Source organism: Carettochelys insculpta, chromosome 11, assembly GCF_033958435.1.
Source record: "Carettochelys insculpta isolate YL-2023 chromosome 11, ASM3395843v1, whole genome shotgun sequence".
NCBI lineage: Eukaryota > Metazoa > Chordata > Testudines > Carettochelyidae > Carettochelys > Carettochelys insculpta.
Genome location: NC_134147.1, coordinates 1974477 through 1988042, shown reverse-complemented (window position 1 = coordinate 1988042; position 13566 = coordinate 1974477). Strand labels below are relative to the sequence as shown.

Sequence of the window (13566 nt, the reverse complement as noted above, 5' to 3'; positions counted from 1 at the left end):
GTTCCACAGGCTGCTCTGGCCCCAGCTCCCTGCGGAGACCCCAGCCACGGCTCTGCCCTGACGCCAAGTGTCTGCTTCTTTCAGAACCAGCTCATCCTGGGCGTGATGGGAATCGACGTGGCTCTCAACGACATCAAGGCGCTGACGCCGCGCTACAACGTGCGTGGGGGCGCCAGCCCCTCTGGGCTGTGGGGCGAGGCAGGGAGGAAGGGGACCGGCTCGTTCTTTGCTCTGCCCTGGCCGGGAGGGGACGGGGACGTGAGGCGTAGCACAAACCGGCTGCTGAGCGCCCTCAGCACCGGCCCGTCAGGGTCCCACAGAGGGTCTGGCCCCACACGTCAGACCCTGCTGGGAAGGAGCACACGTGGGCTCCACAGGCCCCACGGCCCAGGTGGGAAGCAGGGCCCTGCCTGGGGGGTTCCCGCTCTGCTGCCTGGCTGGGCTGAGAACACTTCCCTGAGTCATTCCTGTGCATGTGGCTCAGACAGTCCAACCCAGCAGCCCCTGTCTGCTGGGAACAGGGATCCTGGCGCCGCAGCTGGGTGGGGTGGGGCCGGCGAGCTGTCAGGAGCCCTGGGCGGGGTGCATCAGACCTTCAGGTGGGGAGGGCTGGGGCCTCGGGGAGGTGGCAGAGGAAGGGGATATTGGAGCCCTCCGTGCCCAAGTGCAGGCAGAGGGCGCAGGGGCAGAGCCTGGTGTGGAGGTCAGGGGGAGGTGCGGGAGTGGGGCTCTGTGCACCCGGAGGACACTCCAGCTCCCGGCAGTCTGGGCTGCCTTTCCTTGCCTGCCCAGGAGTGCCGACGGCAGGGTGAGCCGCTGAGCCAGGCTGCTGTGCCTCTGGAGCTGGGAGGAGGCCGGGCCAGCTGTGGTGGGATGTGCTGGGCAGGCCCCGGGTGCCCGGCCTCCCTTTGCCGAGCCCCAAGCTGCCCTGACCCCCCGTCTCCTCTCTCCTCCTCCCACAGCTAGGGGCAAACGGCTACATCTTCGCCATCGACCTAAATGGCTACGTCCTGCTGCACCCAAACCTGCAGCCACAGGTAAGGGCCGGGCCTCGCGCCCGAGCGTTGACCCCTGCCAGGGCAAGCCAGGCCCGGGGCACACCGCCCTTCAGGGCTCCCAGTGCCGGGATCCGGGAGGCCTCACGGCCCCAGGCCGTGTCGCACCACAACAGTCTGCCCTGAGCCCTGTGCAACCTGTTACTCCGCCAAGGCTGTGAGGCAGGTGCCAGCAGGCAGTGGAGCCGCTGGGGCCGTCGCTCAGGCAAGAGGAGCAAAGGCCTGGGCTTTTCCCCTTGGTGCACCGCCTTGGGCTGCAGGTGTCCGGATCCTGTGCCTCAGTTTCCCCGGTTGTTGTAAGGGAGGCTCGCAAGCCTGGCTGGCTCTGAAGCTGGCAGTCAGCTGCTCCATCCCTGGTGGTACAGCTTGTGCGGAAGGGCTCTGGTGAGCCTGGCTTTTCCCCAGTTAGGGCTTTGCGGTGTAGCCTGGGGTGCCGCCATGGCGAGCCCCTGGAGGCCGGGGCAGCTGGGACCAGCCCCCAGCCCCTGTGTTGAACCCCGCCAGCCTCAGTGCCCCCGCGGCTGGTGGGGAAAAGCCGGGATCGAGCACAGTGATGTGATCAGGGTCACACAGGCAGCTGACTCTCCCAGCAAAGCGCGTGCAGGACCGCGTGAAACTCAGGCGCAGGCAGACAGCAAACACGGCCTCTCCGAGCCCCTGGAGAATTCACTAGCCACCGTCCCCTCTGCCAGGCCGAGAGAGACTCAGGCAGCCAGCCCTGCTGAGGTGCCCACAGCAGCATGGCGAGTCCTCCTCCCCCTGGGCAGGCAGGTCAGCGTCCTTGTCCCCCAGCACTGAGAGGGGCACCCAAGTCCCAGCGCGGGGCAGGGGCTTGGTCCTGGTGGTGGCGGTGGCAGGGTGCTGTTGGAGGGAGCCCGGTCAGGCCCCGGGAGTTTGGCTCTGTTACATTGGCCTGGCTGCAGGAGAGGCGGGAGGGCACCAGGGGCATTGGCGCCGTGTGCCCTGCAGAGGGTCCCCTCCGTTCCCTCACCTCGGCAGGAGGCTGCAGGTTTGTGGTCTCGTGCTGTGCATGGACACGGCTGTGCGGAGCCCGGACAGGGGCGCGTGTGGGTTCAGTCCCCTCACTCCCGTGTCCCCAAACTGCCTGGTGCTCCCAGCGGAGTGGCAGCTCTGGTGCAGCGTGGGCATGAATCCCACCCCGGCCGGGCCATGGTGAGTGGGTCCTGCTCCCCTCCAGCCAGCCCCAATGAACTACGGGGTGGGGTGATTCGGCTCGTGGGGCCGCCGTGTGCGTCAGGTCCCCGCTTCAGACCGTGCCGGAGAGAGTCGGCATCATGGCCAGCTGGGACCGGGGCGCTGGCAAGCGGCAGCCGGCAGGCTGGAACAGCGTTCGTTGGCTCCTTGTGTTGTCAATGGGCAGTGGAGACAGGCGGCCGCGTGGGGGGATTTGTCCCCTGGCTCTCCCTGCGGCTGCCTGGGTGTGTGTGGCGCTTACCTGCTGGGGCTCGGCCGGCAGGTGAAGCCAGGGGAGGCCGGTTGGTCTGAGTGCAGCTCTGCTCTTGGGCCTGGCAAGCTGTGACGTCCCCGCGTTGGAACGGCCCCAGCCGCTCGGCAGCCTCACGTCCAGGCTTTGTGCTTGTAAACGTCAGTCTGGATCGGAAACGAGATTGATCTGAGGAAGTGGGCCTGTCCCATGCAAGCTCATCACCGAGTAAATCATTCTGTTAGTCTTGAGAGTGCTGGGTCTCTGCTGCTTGTTTTGTTGGAGGACAGACTAACCCGGCTCCCTGCTGTCCCAGTTCTTTCAGTTGTCCCTCGCAGGTTGCGGTTTAATCATTTTTGTTGCTCTTCTCTGGACTTTGTCCACCTCTTTCTGCATTGTGGCGCCCCGACCGGGACACACTACTCCAGGGCACTGGGGAGCATTAACCCTCCCTATCGGCAGTGCTCTGGGGGAGCCTCCAGGACCGGGTCGGGTGGGGGCCTGGGAGACGGCCACCAGGCAGGCGGGTTTGCTGGCAGTGCCACTTGGGTCTCGCTCCTCCGAGCTGTTGCCCTTGTCCAGTGCCCACAATGCCTCAGAGCGGGCGCTGACCGATCGAATGGGCTCGGATCTGCTAAACGGTGCCCAGGAGTCTCACCAGCCTCCTCCTCCTTTCAGATCATCAACTTCCGAGAGCCTGTGACCCTGGACTTCCTGGATGCTGAGCTGGAGGATGAGAACAAGGAGGAGGTGAGCTGGAGTGCTGCAGGGAGGGGAGGCCCAATCCCCCATGGGAGCTCTGGGGTGGCATACGTGGCCATGCGCAGCCCCCCCTTCCCACCCACCCGCCTGCCCGTCGGAGGGGTTGGCGTCCCTCCTGGGCTGGCACAGTGCCCAGCTCGCCTGCTGCACTGGGCGCCTGGCTGGCCACATTCACCCCGGCGTGTCTGGAGCACTGAGCCAGGGCACCCTGCTCACAGGCAAGGCTGCAGCAAACCCACAGGACCAGCTGACTTGGGGGGCAGCGCCGTGGCGTACGTGCGAGCTCAGCTCCCTTCCTGCCTGTTCCCCAGATCCGGAGAAGCATGATCGATGGCGGCGAAGGGCAGAGAGTCATCAAGACGCTGATCAAGTCCCTGGATGAGGTAAGGATTTGTCAGGGCCACTGCGGAGGTGGGGAGGGACGTTCTGGGGGGACAAAGCTGGAACGCCCTAGAAACCAGGGACAGTCCCAGCACAAGGGCCCTGGTCCCTAGGGGGCTTGTTTCACTCAGCGCCAGGAATGTGACTTCTGGCACTGCCCTGCCGTGGGGCTGCAATGCCCAGGCAGCCCTTTCCATGTCTCCTCCTGAGCCCTGACCGGGCCGTGTCCCCTTTGCCGTTCCAGCGATACATCGATGAAGTCATCCGGACCTACACCTGGGCCCCTATCAAAAGCACCAATTACAGGTGAGCAGGAGTGGGCGAGAGGCAGGAGGGCTCCGCTGCACCCCCTGGTCCACCTCCTCTGAAGGCACAGTGGGAACAATCAGCTGGAGAGTGGGGCATGGGGACCAGAGACCCTCAGTGGGTCCAAGATCAATGGGGGGAGCAGCGAGAGCCCCAGGCTGTGAATCAGGAGGCTCAGGTGCAGTCCCCAGCTCTGTCCACCTTTAGCCTTTTTGTTGCTTTCCTCTGAACCCTCCAACGTGTCCACCTCCTTCGTAAAGTGCGGTGCCCAGAACCGCAGCCAGCACACAGCTGGGGCCGCCCCAGTGCTGAGCAGAGCAGGACAATGGCCTCCTGCCTGTTCTGTACCACACTCCTGGTTGACCCCACGATGATATCAGCCTGGGTTACAATTGCGTCACATTGTCTCACATTTGGTACGATCCGAGCTCACTCCCAGCTCCTTTTCAGCAGCACGGCCCCTTAGCCCCAGTTTGATTTTTCCTTCCTTTGTACGTCGCACTTGTCTTCTGTTGAATTTCATCTGGCATCTTACATTGCCGAGAAAGACACTGAATTTCCATCTCCATGCCAGCAACTGCTCCAGATGTTACATAACCCTGACTGCAAACAGGAGTTGTCCAAATTGGAGCTGGGTGTCCATTAACATGTATCTGGGTATCTGTAGACAATTGAACGTGGAGCCAGCGCAGACTGAGCTGTAGAATACATTTTTCTCTTCTTTACGAATTTTTAAAGACGACCTAGGAATTTCCGTTTTTGAAATCCTATTTTAATAAATCGTTGAGTTGCATAACCAAAACTTTGAAATTCAGAAAACGCCTGAGTTAAATTGCATGTACAACCTTAATTCTGCCTCCTTGTGTGTAAACAGTACAGTACATGCTAACAGCCTGTTATTTGAGATCTAGGATGCGATGAAGGGATTAATAGAGCTTGTCAGGAATCTTCCAACAAAATGTTTTTCCATTAGGAAATGGTGATTCATGGAGACCAAAAGTGTTGGCAGGAAAGGGTTAGTTTCATCAAATCTCACAGCCCCAATAACTGTTGGGGATGGCAGGGGAAACCTTCTGAACCCATCAAAGTGTCCTTGTTTAACATTATCAAATCAAAAAAGTTTAGGGTGTTTTTGGTTCGAAACACCTTTTTTGGGGAAAAATTTAAGTTATTGGTTGGTTAAAAAGTGAGAAAAAACTAAAAGTCAAAAATGAAACATGCAGAATTTTTCAGAATGAAGCACTTTGATTAACCCGATAGGAATTTTGTCTTTGATTGTTGAGATTTTGACATTTCATCACTGTTCAGGACAGGAAAAAAGTTTGAAATCCCCCAAATTCTCTTGGGATGGGAAAACCATTTCCTGCCCACCACTAATAATCAGGGGTTTTATGGGAATTATTAATAATAATGAGTCCTGGGGTGCAGGATGGAAGTTGCGGCTGCCTCCTTAAGTGGCATTTGCAGATTTTGGCCAGGGCGTGCGGCCGGTTGGGGCTAGTGTGGAACCATGCCAGTGCATTGCTCTTGAAGGCTATGGACCAGCGTTCCCTGCAAGCCGAGTGCTTGGGGGCCGCCCGGGAGAGGTGAGGTGCCACCCAGCTGATTAGCAGAGCACCCACAGGGGGCAGCAGGTGTTTCTGTGGTGGTGCACATCACACGCGCCTTGGTGCATGGAATAGCATTTGTTCTGCCCGTGGGTAGAAAAAATGAGAGGGAAAACTGTTACGCTCCCTAGGGCCGTGCACAGGGAGAGAGGGCAGCAGCTGGGGGTGAAGTAAGACCATGACCTGCTTTTCCCATCACCCCTCAAGCCAGCTGTAGCCCTTTCTTACTCACTCGGGCTTCTAGATCAATGTTTCTCAGCACGTGGTGCAGTAAGGCCCCGAAATGCTCCATTTCGAGTTTCGCTTAACTTGTGTCAATGCGAGTTAAACACAGCTCGAAGCTGCTCTGTGGCTGTCTGCCCCCCCAGCTCCCAGGGAAGCCAGGGAGAAGCTGCGCCTGGCTCCCAGAGTGATGGGGAGCTAGGAAACTGACCAGGGATGTGCTGGTCAGTTTCCTGGCTCCCACCAGCGGAGGGGAACTGGGAGCCAGGCTGTCACCTGGTTCCCAGCTCCCCGCCTCACTGTGGGAGCCAGGAGACTGGCCAGCACCAGCACTGGGTAGTTTTCTGGCTCCTGAGTTATGCGAAAATTCAGCGTACACGGGGGTTGCCAAGAACACAACCTCTGCATAAGTCGGGGTCTCCAGTACCCGTATCCTTGGGGGGGGTGCGAGAAGCCCGGGGGGTACGTGCACCGGAGCCCCATGAGGCTCTTTGAGCAATTAAATGTTTGAAGCCACGGCAGCGCTGTGCACCACCCTGCACCTGTGTCCTACCCCAGCGCTTGAAGGGAGACGCGTGTGGCAGCAGCAGCTCCGGTGAGCGACCGGCATTGGATTACAGCGGTGGGAGCCCGGCTCTGGGAGAGCAGAGGAGGGGAGATTGGATGGGAACCGGGGGTAGGAGGTTAGGCCTGGCTCTGGAACGTTACGCTTGTTATCTGAAGTAAGTGATGAAACTGCTGCGGTGCAATTTTAGTTTAGTTTTTTTTATAATTGCAACTAAAAGGGTTTTAAATGGACCGATTGCTTGTGAAAACACAGAATAAAGCTGCACATTTGGAAGGTCGTACACAGGCAACCGGGTCAGGAACATTTGAGGTGGGAAGCCTGCAGTGAGAGAAGCCCGCCCCAGGGGTGGAGGTGGAAAGATGTGGAAAGTCTCCTGAGATAAGAGAAGCACGCAGTTACGGTTCTGAACGCCTTAGATTTGGGTTTTCTACCAGCGGAAGTGGACCCCCTTTAGCCCTTGCGTGATTTGCTGTGAGACATTGTCCAATAGCCATATGAAACGTCTCTGTTGAAATGACTTTCTAGTGCACGTTGTTTAAACAAGTGTGTTGAAATGGTGGAAAAAAATTGTGTATCTGAAAATTGTGGGTGCTGGGGGGTACTTACCGTTTTGGAAAGGGGACCTTATAAAGCAAGGCTGAGAAGCGCTCTTCTAGATGAGGCAGCAGAAATGCAGCACTTTAAAGACTAACAGAATGATCTGTTTGGTGATGAGCTTTGGTGGGACAGACCCACTTCATCAAGTGCATCTGAAGAAGTGGGTGCATCCCTTGGAAGCTCATCGCCAAATAGATTATTTTGTTAGTCTTTCAAGTGCTGCATTTCTGCAGCTTTGTTTGGTGGAAGACAGACTCACCTGGCTCCCTGTCTGTTACTCTTCTGGATGATCATGTAACCTGCTTTGGGGAGGGAACTGTCACCTCATGGTTAGCGAGTTCAGTGCACTTATATCTAGTCCCTAGGGACTGCTGTGAAAATGACTAGAGAGACCTGCTCCGGAGAGGTGGCCACTCAGTTCCAGGCTTCGAAGGGACCAGGCCCCCGATGTCCCCAGTGGCAATGGCAAATGCTGCATGGGGGGTCAAGTCGGTTACCTGCTGGAGTCCTAGGGAGCTTTGTCCCGAACCTCGTGAGGGCCAGGATCCTACCCTGGGAAATAGCCTGACAGGCAGGGCAGAAAGGTGCTCATTCTTTCCTTCCCTTCCGCAGCCTGGGGCTGGCCTTGCCGCCTTACAGCACCTACTACATCCAGGCAAACCTCAGCGACCAGATCCTCCAAGTGAAGTGTAAGTAGACACTTTTCTTGTCCTCCGGCCTTTGCACATGCCTGTTGACCCTGAACCTACCAGCTGGCACCAAGAACGCCCCACAGGGGAGAATAAGCAAAACTCCTGTTACTAAAACGAGTAATCATTGCAAACCCGAGATGAATGGTACCATGTAAAACAGAAGATCAGGTGCCTGCCCGGGAATGCCAGGGTTTCGCACCTTCAATTTTGCATTTAAAAAAAAACAAAAAAAACCAAACGTTTCCTAAAAGCAAGACTAAGGCCCCCTCTAGAGGAGATGAGGTTGAAGTGCTGCTGTGTTCGCTTTCCGTGGACTAGGTGGTAATTCAGTAGTAGCCGGTTACTTTGAAAACCTGTGAAAATTTGCATGTTTTGTTTCCATTAAGATTCTTTTGGGTTTTGGTTGATACCACTTTGGTTTTGATGATTTCCGTTTTGGTTGGTTGATTTTCTTTTTAATTATTTTGTAATTAATCTGTGTACTTACGTGTTAGCCTGCGCAGCTCTTGCTCTCTTGTTCTGTCTGTTCTCCCACCTTGGGATAGGAGTTGCTCCTGCGGGGGGTGAATCAGACTCCCTCCTCCATCTTTCCCCCACCCCTTGTTTCTCTCTCCATCTGTCTTTATCTGTCTCTCTCTGCTGCCCACTGTCCCTTGTCTTTTTGAGCTGCTTTCCTAGTCCCTTGTGCAGCAGGTCTCAATGTAGGGCACGTCCTGGGGTCTGATTTTATTCGCAACAAGAATTTGGAAGGAACCAACACAGAACCCAGCTGGGGTTGTGTCCCCAGCTTTGGTTGCTCTCAAGGTTCCTCTTCAAGGTGTTGCTCAGCCCACACTTTAGGTCCTCGCTCATTAGCTATGTCTAGGTGGGTCGATGAGCCATCAGCAACAGTCAGCAGAACCCATGGGACCCTCACCAGCGAGAGAGGCTCAGAACTCCTCCTCGGCAGTCACCACTGGAAAATGAGCAGGCAGGCCTCAGGAGTCTTGCCCAGCCCCGCGTAGGTCCATGTGCCCCCAACGGGCTGCTCCAGGAATAGAAGCTGCTCTTCTAAAGGTGGGTATGAAACCTGCTGCTGCTATCTCTGGACTGCAGCTTGGCCTATTCCCTCCTCGGGATGACTGTGGAGGGGGCTCAAAAGAATCCTCTGGCCTCCCCACACAGCCTGTATGACTTCCCCACTTGGCTTCATAAACACCTCGCTCACAGCACCATGGGTCACAACACATCCCCTTCCTCAGGGCTGCATTTGCACACGCAGAGAGAGCTGACAGCACGTCCAGCCCAAGACTTCTACCCAGCCACAGCAACTCCTGGGATTCCTCCTAGAGGACTGCTCCTCCCACTCTCTAGGTCCTTGCTCAGTTAGCAGCCACTTGCATAGGATAGGGTAACAGCCTTCAGCCTCCTCCCTTCCCTGTCTTGAGCACTCTGTCACCTGCCTTTCTCTGTATCCCTTTTTCCTTCTCTCTCCTTCCTACCCTCCTTCCTTCCTGCTCTGTCTCTGCGCCTCTGGGCGCGTCTCTCGTGTCTCCCTTGTGGTGTCTCTTAGCCTGGTCTTTTTGCATGGTCTGCTAACTCAGTAAAAACACTTCTATATCAAGACTGTTGCGACTGTTTGCTACTGACTTTTATTTTGATTTTGATTATATAAACATATATCGATTCTATTTCTCTAGTTAGACCTATACTTTTATTATTATTTTACTGTGGCCTTTTTTTTTTCTTTTCTTTTTTATGTCTTTTTTTGCAAGAGGTTTCCTTTCGGTCTGATTATGATACACAATATTTTTATTCAAACAAAAATTGAATAAAATATTGTTTGTGCCCCCCCTCCTCCTTTCCACCCCACCCTCCCCTCTCCCCCTCCCCCTTTTTTTTGTTTGTTGTTTTTTGTTTTCGTTTGTTTTTTTCTTGCTTTCTCTCTCTGGTGGATTCACACAGTACCAAACAACAAAATGAAGGGCAAGTATTTTCAGTCTTAGACCACTAACCCTTCACCACCACCACTCCCGTGTCCAGTACCCCCACCCCTCACTCCCACCCTTCACCGACTCCCTCCCACCCAGCCTGCTTGCCCATTCCCTGTGCCCGTTTGCCACGCCTAACCTTGCAAACCTCCACCAAACCGTTCCTTCCTCCCTTTATTTGAAAGCAACATGTCTTGTTATGTTCATGAGAGCTTTGTCCCTACTTATCTCCGCCCTCCTTCCCTGTACATTGCTCAGAAATTCGAACCGATAGTGCTAAGGAGTCCATCTCCTATGGAATTGTTATGGTTTGACTCAGTAAGGTTTTCGTAGCTAGTTTAATATCCCGCTCTTCCGCCTCCCTCAGTTCCCTTTCTTGTTTTTCTTTCCCGCTCTTGCTCCTTCCCTACAATTCTCTCCCCTACCCATCCTTGCTCCTGTGCGTTCCTCCTCTGCAAGACAACTCAAACTGAATGGGATAGGGCTGTGCACAGATCTCCAGACTCAGGGGCACTGGGGGCCAGATCCAGCAACCACTTCACAGCCCCTAATAACTAGACCCCAGCACTAGGGCTCCTGAATTGGCCGAGCAGGAAAACGGGGCTGGAATCTCAGACAGGTCCATGGCACTCGTGAATCAAACCTGTTTCTCCAGGAGTAAGTCTCAGCTGTCACGTCAGACGGGCCCCAGATAGTGGGTCGCTGCATCGTTTCAGTCCCAGCCCTGGCTGGGTCATGTGCCAAATTAATGGGAGCACAAGGATGCTTATGTTGTTGTTTAAACCCAGGATACTATCGGTTAGTTTAAGCTGACTGGGGAAGGGTTTGTCCCCAAAAGGAACAGCTCTTCAACGGAAATTCGTGTGTCCTTGTGCTGCAAATATGCATGTAGAGAAGGCCAGAGAGTTGCCAGCCAGTTACGGCTGCCTGAGGAGTCCAGGGTCTGCCGGGACCAAGGGTAGGGTTGGCTGGCATCGAGTATTTAAGTAAGTGGCTCTGGGTGTACATGGAGCAGTTTGATGTGATGCTGGGCCATCTGCTTGGGTGTGAATTTCCCACGATTCACTGGAGCACTTAGTTGATATCCCTTGAAGTCAACGGGCATCTTTCTGCTGACTTCAGTGGCCATTGGACCGATGTTGAGGAGTTTTCTCAGTGCAGCAGCCAAGTTCGGGTGACACTCAATTCTGCCGTGGGTTCCCTTTCCCATCCTTTGGGTAGCACAAGGTAGAGGCCCAGACCCTGAGAAGTGTAGAGCAAGTAGCAGCTCCCATTGACTCTTGGGGGCATAGCCAGTGGGGTCCTCTTGCAGGGTGCGGCTTCCTGCACACTGGACCAACTCCTACAGCCTTTGCTCAGGCCAACTCGGAGAGATTTCAGCAGGAGTGAGGCTGCGTAAGGTTTGACCCAGCCACCTGCCCACTGGTGGAGGTCCGTCCCTAACCCACAGCACCAGAGGGGCCTTGTTAGGGTCTGGGTCAGGGCACAGGCTCTCTCAGACACTGGCGGAGGGGGACTGGGGGGCAGAATTTGGTTCACTGACTCCATAAATAAGGCTGCCCAATGCCTCCCTAGGCAAGAGACACTGAGGTTCTTGGAGAGACCATAGAGTGATAGAAACGTCGGGCTGGAAGGGATCCAGAGAGGTCATCTGGTCCAGTCCCCTGCACTCAGGCAGGGCCGTGGATCCCTAAGCCAGTCCTGGTGGACAGGGGTATTCCCCAGCCAGTTCCCAAACCCACCCAGGATGAGGATTGGACAACCTCCCTTGGAACGTCTCCCAGAGCTGGACTAGCCGTAGAGTCAGACGCTTCCCAAACATCTAACCTAACTCCCGTGCTGCAGATACTCCTTGTTCTTCTTTGCTGACCGGGAAGAACCAGCAGCCACTGTCCTCTTTACAACAGCCTTCGTTTCATTTGCAAAACATCAGGTCCCCCTCAGTCTGCTCCTCCAGAGCCTGTGGGATTCATTAATGTCCAACTAGAGCAAGCACTGGCCGGACCCAGCTGCATCGAGGACCTACCCAAAATCTGTCAGACGGAGTCAGTGGGACCCGTCTGTTAAGGCTTTGACTTGTGGTCACCATCGGTTGCGACTCGCAGCCGGTGAGGGAGCCCTGTGGCACGCTAAACAGGCCTCCGGGGAAGTGGGGTTTTGCCCAAATAATCTGCTAGGCTCCAAGATGGTGCAGATTCCTCATTGGTTTTTGTGGCTACAGACTATCATGGGTCCCCCTCGGCGACTTGTCACCAGGCCCGGCAATGAGAGCGTGTCTGGGGAACCAACTTGGCTTCCCAGTCACGTTCTCTGCATCTCCTGGGTGTGTGGAGGGCCAGGACAAGGGGCAGAATGTCCCACCTCCTGCCTCTTTCCCCCACATCCACCAAGGAGGCGACCCGCCCCACTCCACAGGGCACTGAGCAGCACCAGCGGCAGCGACCCCCTGCTCTGCTCCTTCCCCCAGCCACGGAAGAGGAGGAGTGCAGAGGCCCCATGACTTGGGAGGGCTGGACAGGCACAGAGAGGGGGGCAGGCGGCCTAGGCAGACAGAGGGGGAGGAAGGAAGGAGAAAGGTAAGAGGAGCATTGCCCTCAGCCCTGTTCTATCAGCCTTGAGTTGCCTCTTCCCAGTGCCCCTGTGATGGCAATGCTGATGGAATAATGACTACTGTCTCTGTATTCCTCTCCTCTTCCTCCTCTCATTGGCTTGTATCCAGACCCCGCCTTACAGAAAACAACAGTCCAACCTATGGCTGTGCTGCCCGCCGGAGGGCACCCTGCGTCATGCAGTGCATTGTGGGAAGATGGAGAGGGCGAGGGGCTTGGCTGCTCGGAGGGCGGCCCTGGGGCTATTCTGAAGGGGCAGGTCAGTGTGGAAAAGGCAGACAGGCTGTGCTCGTTGAGGCTGTGCAATGGACAGCTGGCAACAGCCATCCCGTGGGGGCAGCAAGGCAAAGAACTGCCCTGCCAGCCGAGCTGCCTGGGCCACCGAATCCCACCCCGGTTGGACAGGTGACCTATGCACGGCATGGGGTTCGCCTGCTGTTTGCTCCCCTCCCCCAGCCTTCCAAACCACATGGGTCATCCGGGAGCAGTTCCTCCAGCTCCCCGCCCCCATGTGCTGCCCTAGCCTTCGTCTGAGCCCAGATCTGTCCTCCAAAGCCACAGGAGTCCAGCCCCAGGCTCCCCTGCAGTTTTTATAGCCCATTCCCGGCACTGACCCCAGCAATCCAGACTCAGGCTGCCCTCGCTGTGGCTCCCATGGGATGACTCAGTCGCATACGGTCTTTGCAGGAGGACAGGAGGCAGGACCAGGCTCCAAGTAACGTCCATGATTGGACCAGAAAGCCAGGCTATCTCCATGCCAGGGGCTATGGGCCACCATGAAGGAAAGAGAACCCACCTTAGTATAACTGATAACTCCCCCACCCACCTTCACCCCTCACCCACTCCCTACCCAGCAGCCGGGGAGCACCCTAACCCAGTGCTTCTGCTTTGGAGAGTCACACTCAGCAACCCAAGGGGTTTCCTAGTCATGGAGGTGGTCTCCGCCTTTCCAAATAGCTACATGGATCCTGGCTGGCTCCTCCTTCCACCCCATCACGTCCTCTCTTGGACCCACAGTGTCAGTTTTCACCGACACATTGCCTGCTGGGACCCCGCTGCAGGTTTTGTGCCCAGGAGATGAGTGGTCCTGAGCTTGGGTCCTTGGATCTGCGAGAGCCAAGCTGGAAAGCCTCCATTGCAAGAGTAGGAAGGTTAGCTTGGACACCCCCTCCAAGCCCCACCCCTGCCCCCCAAATCCAGATTGGGAAGGATCCACTGAAGCCTGACTCGGGGGAAGATGATTGCTCAGCTGCACACCGTTAGCAGAGCACCCCCACAATGCACTGCATTTGACTCTTAGCGGATGGGTAAGTCCTTGGTTGGACTGTCTTCATACGGGACCCTGGTTTGGCT

The 13566-nt window shown here is 56.2% G+C and overlaps 1 protein-coding gene across 2 annotated transcripts in view; it reads left to right on the top strand.

Annotated features, from left to right (window-relative positions):
- CACNA2D2 (calcium voltage-gated channel auxiliary subunit alpha2delta 2) overlaps nucleotides 1–13566 on the top strand; it is a 521624-nt gene that overhangs the window by 482524 nt on the left and 25534 nt on the right. For both annotated transcript variants that reach the window (XM_075005174.1, XM_075005172.1), the window contains exons 17-23: nucleotides 85–159; nucleotides 963–1037; nucleotides 3178–3249; nucleotides 3573–3644; nucleotides 3887–3948; nucleotides 7555–7631; nucleotides 9579–9599. In XM_075005174.1, the coding sequence (XP_074861275.1) occupies nucleotides 85–159; nucleotides 963–1037; nucleotides 3178–3249; nucleotides 3573–3644; nucleotides 3887–3948; nucleotides 7555–7631; nucleotides 9579–9599 (454 nt within the window). The remainder of the gene's footprint in view (nucleotides 1–84; nucleotides 160–962; nucleotides 1038–3177; nucleotides 3250–3572; nucleotides 3645–3886; nucleotides 3949–7554; nucleotides 7632–9578; nucleotides 9600–13566) is intronic.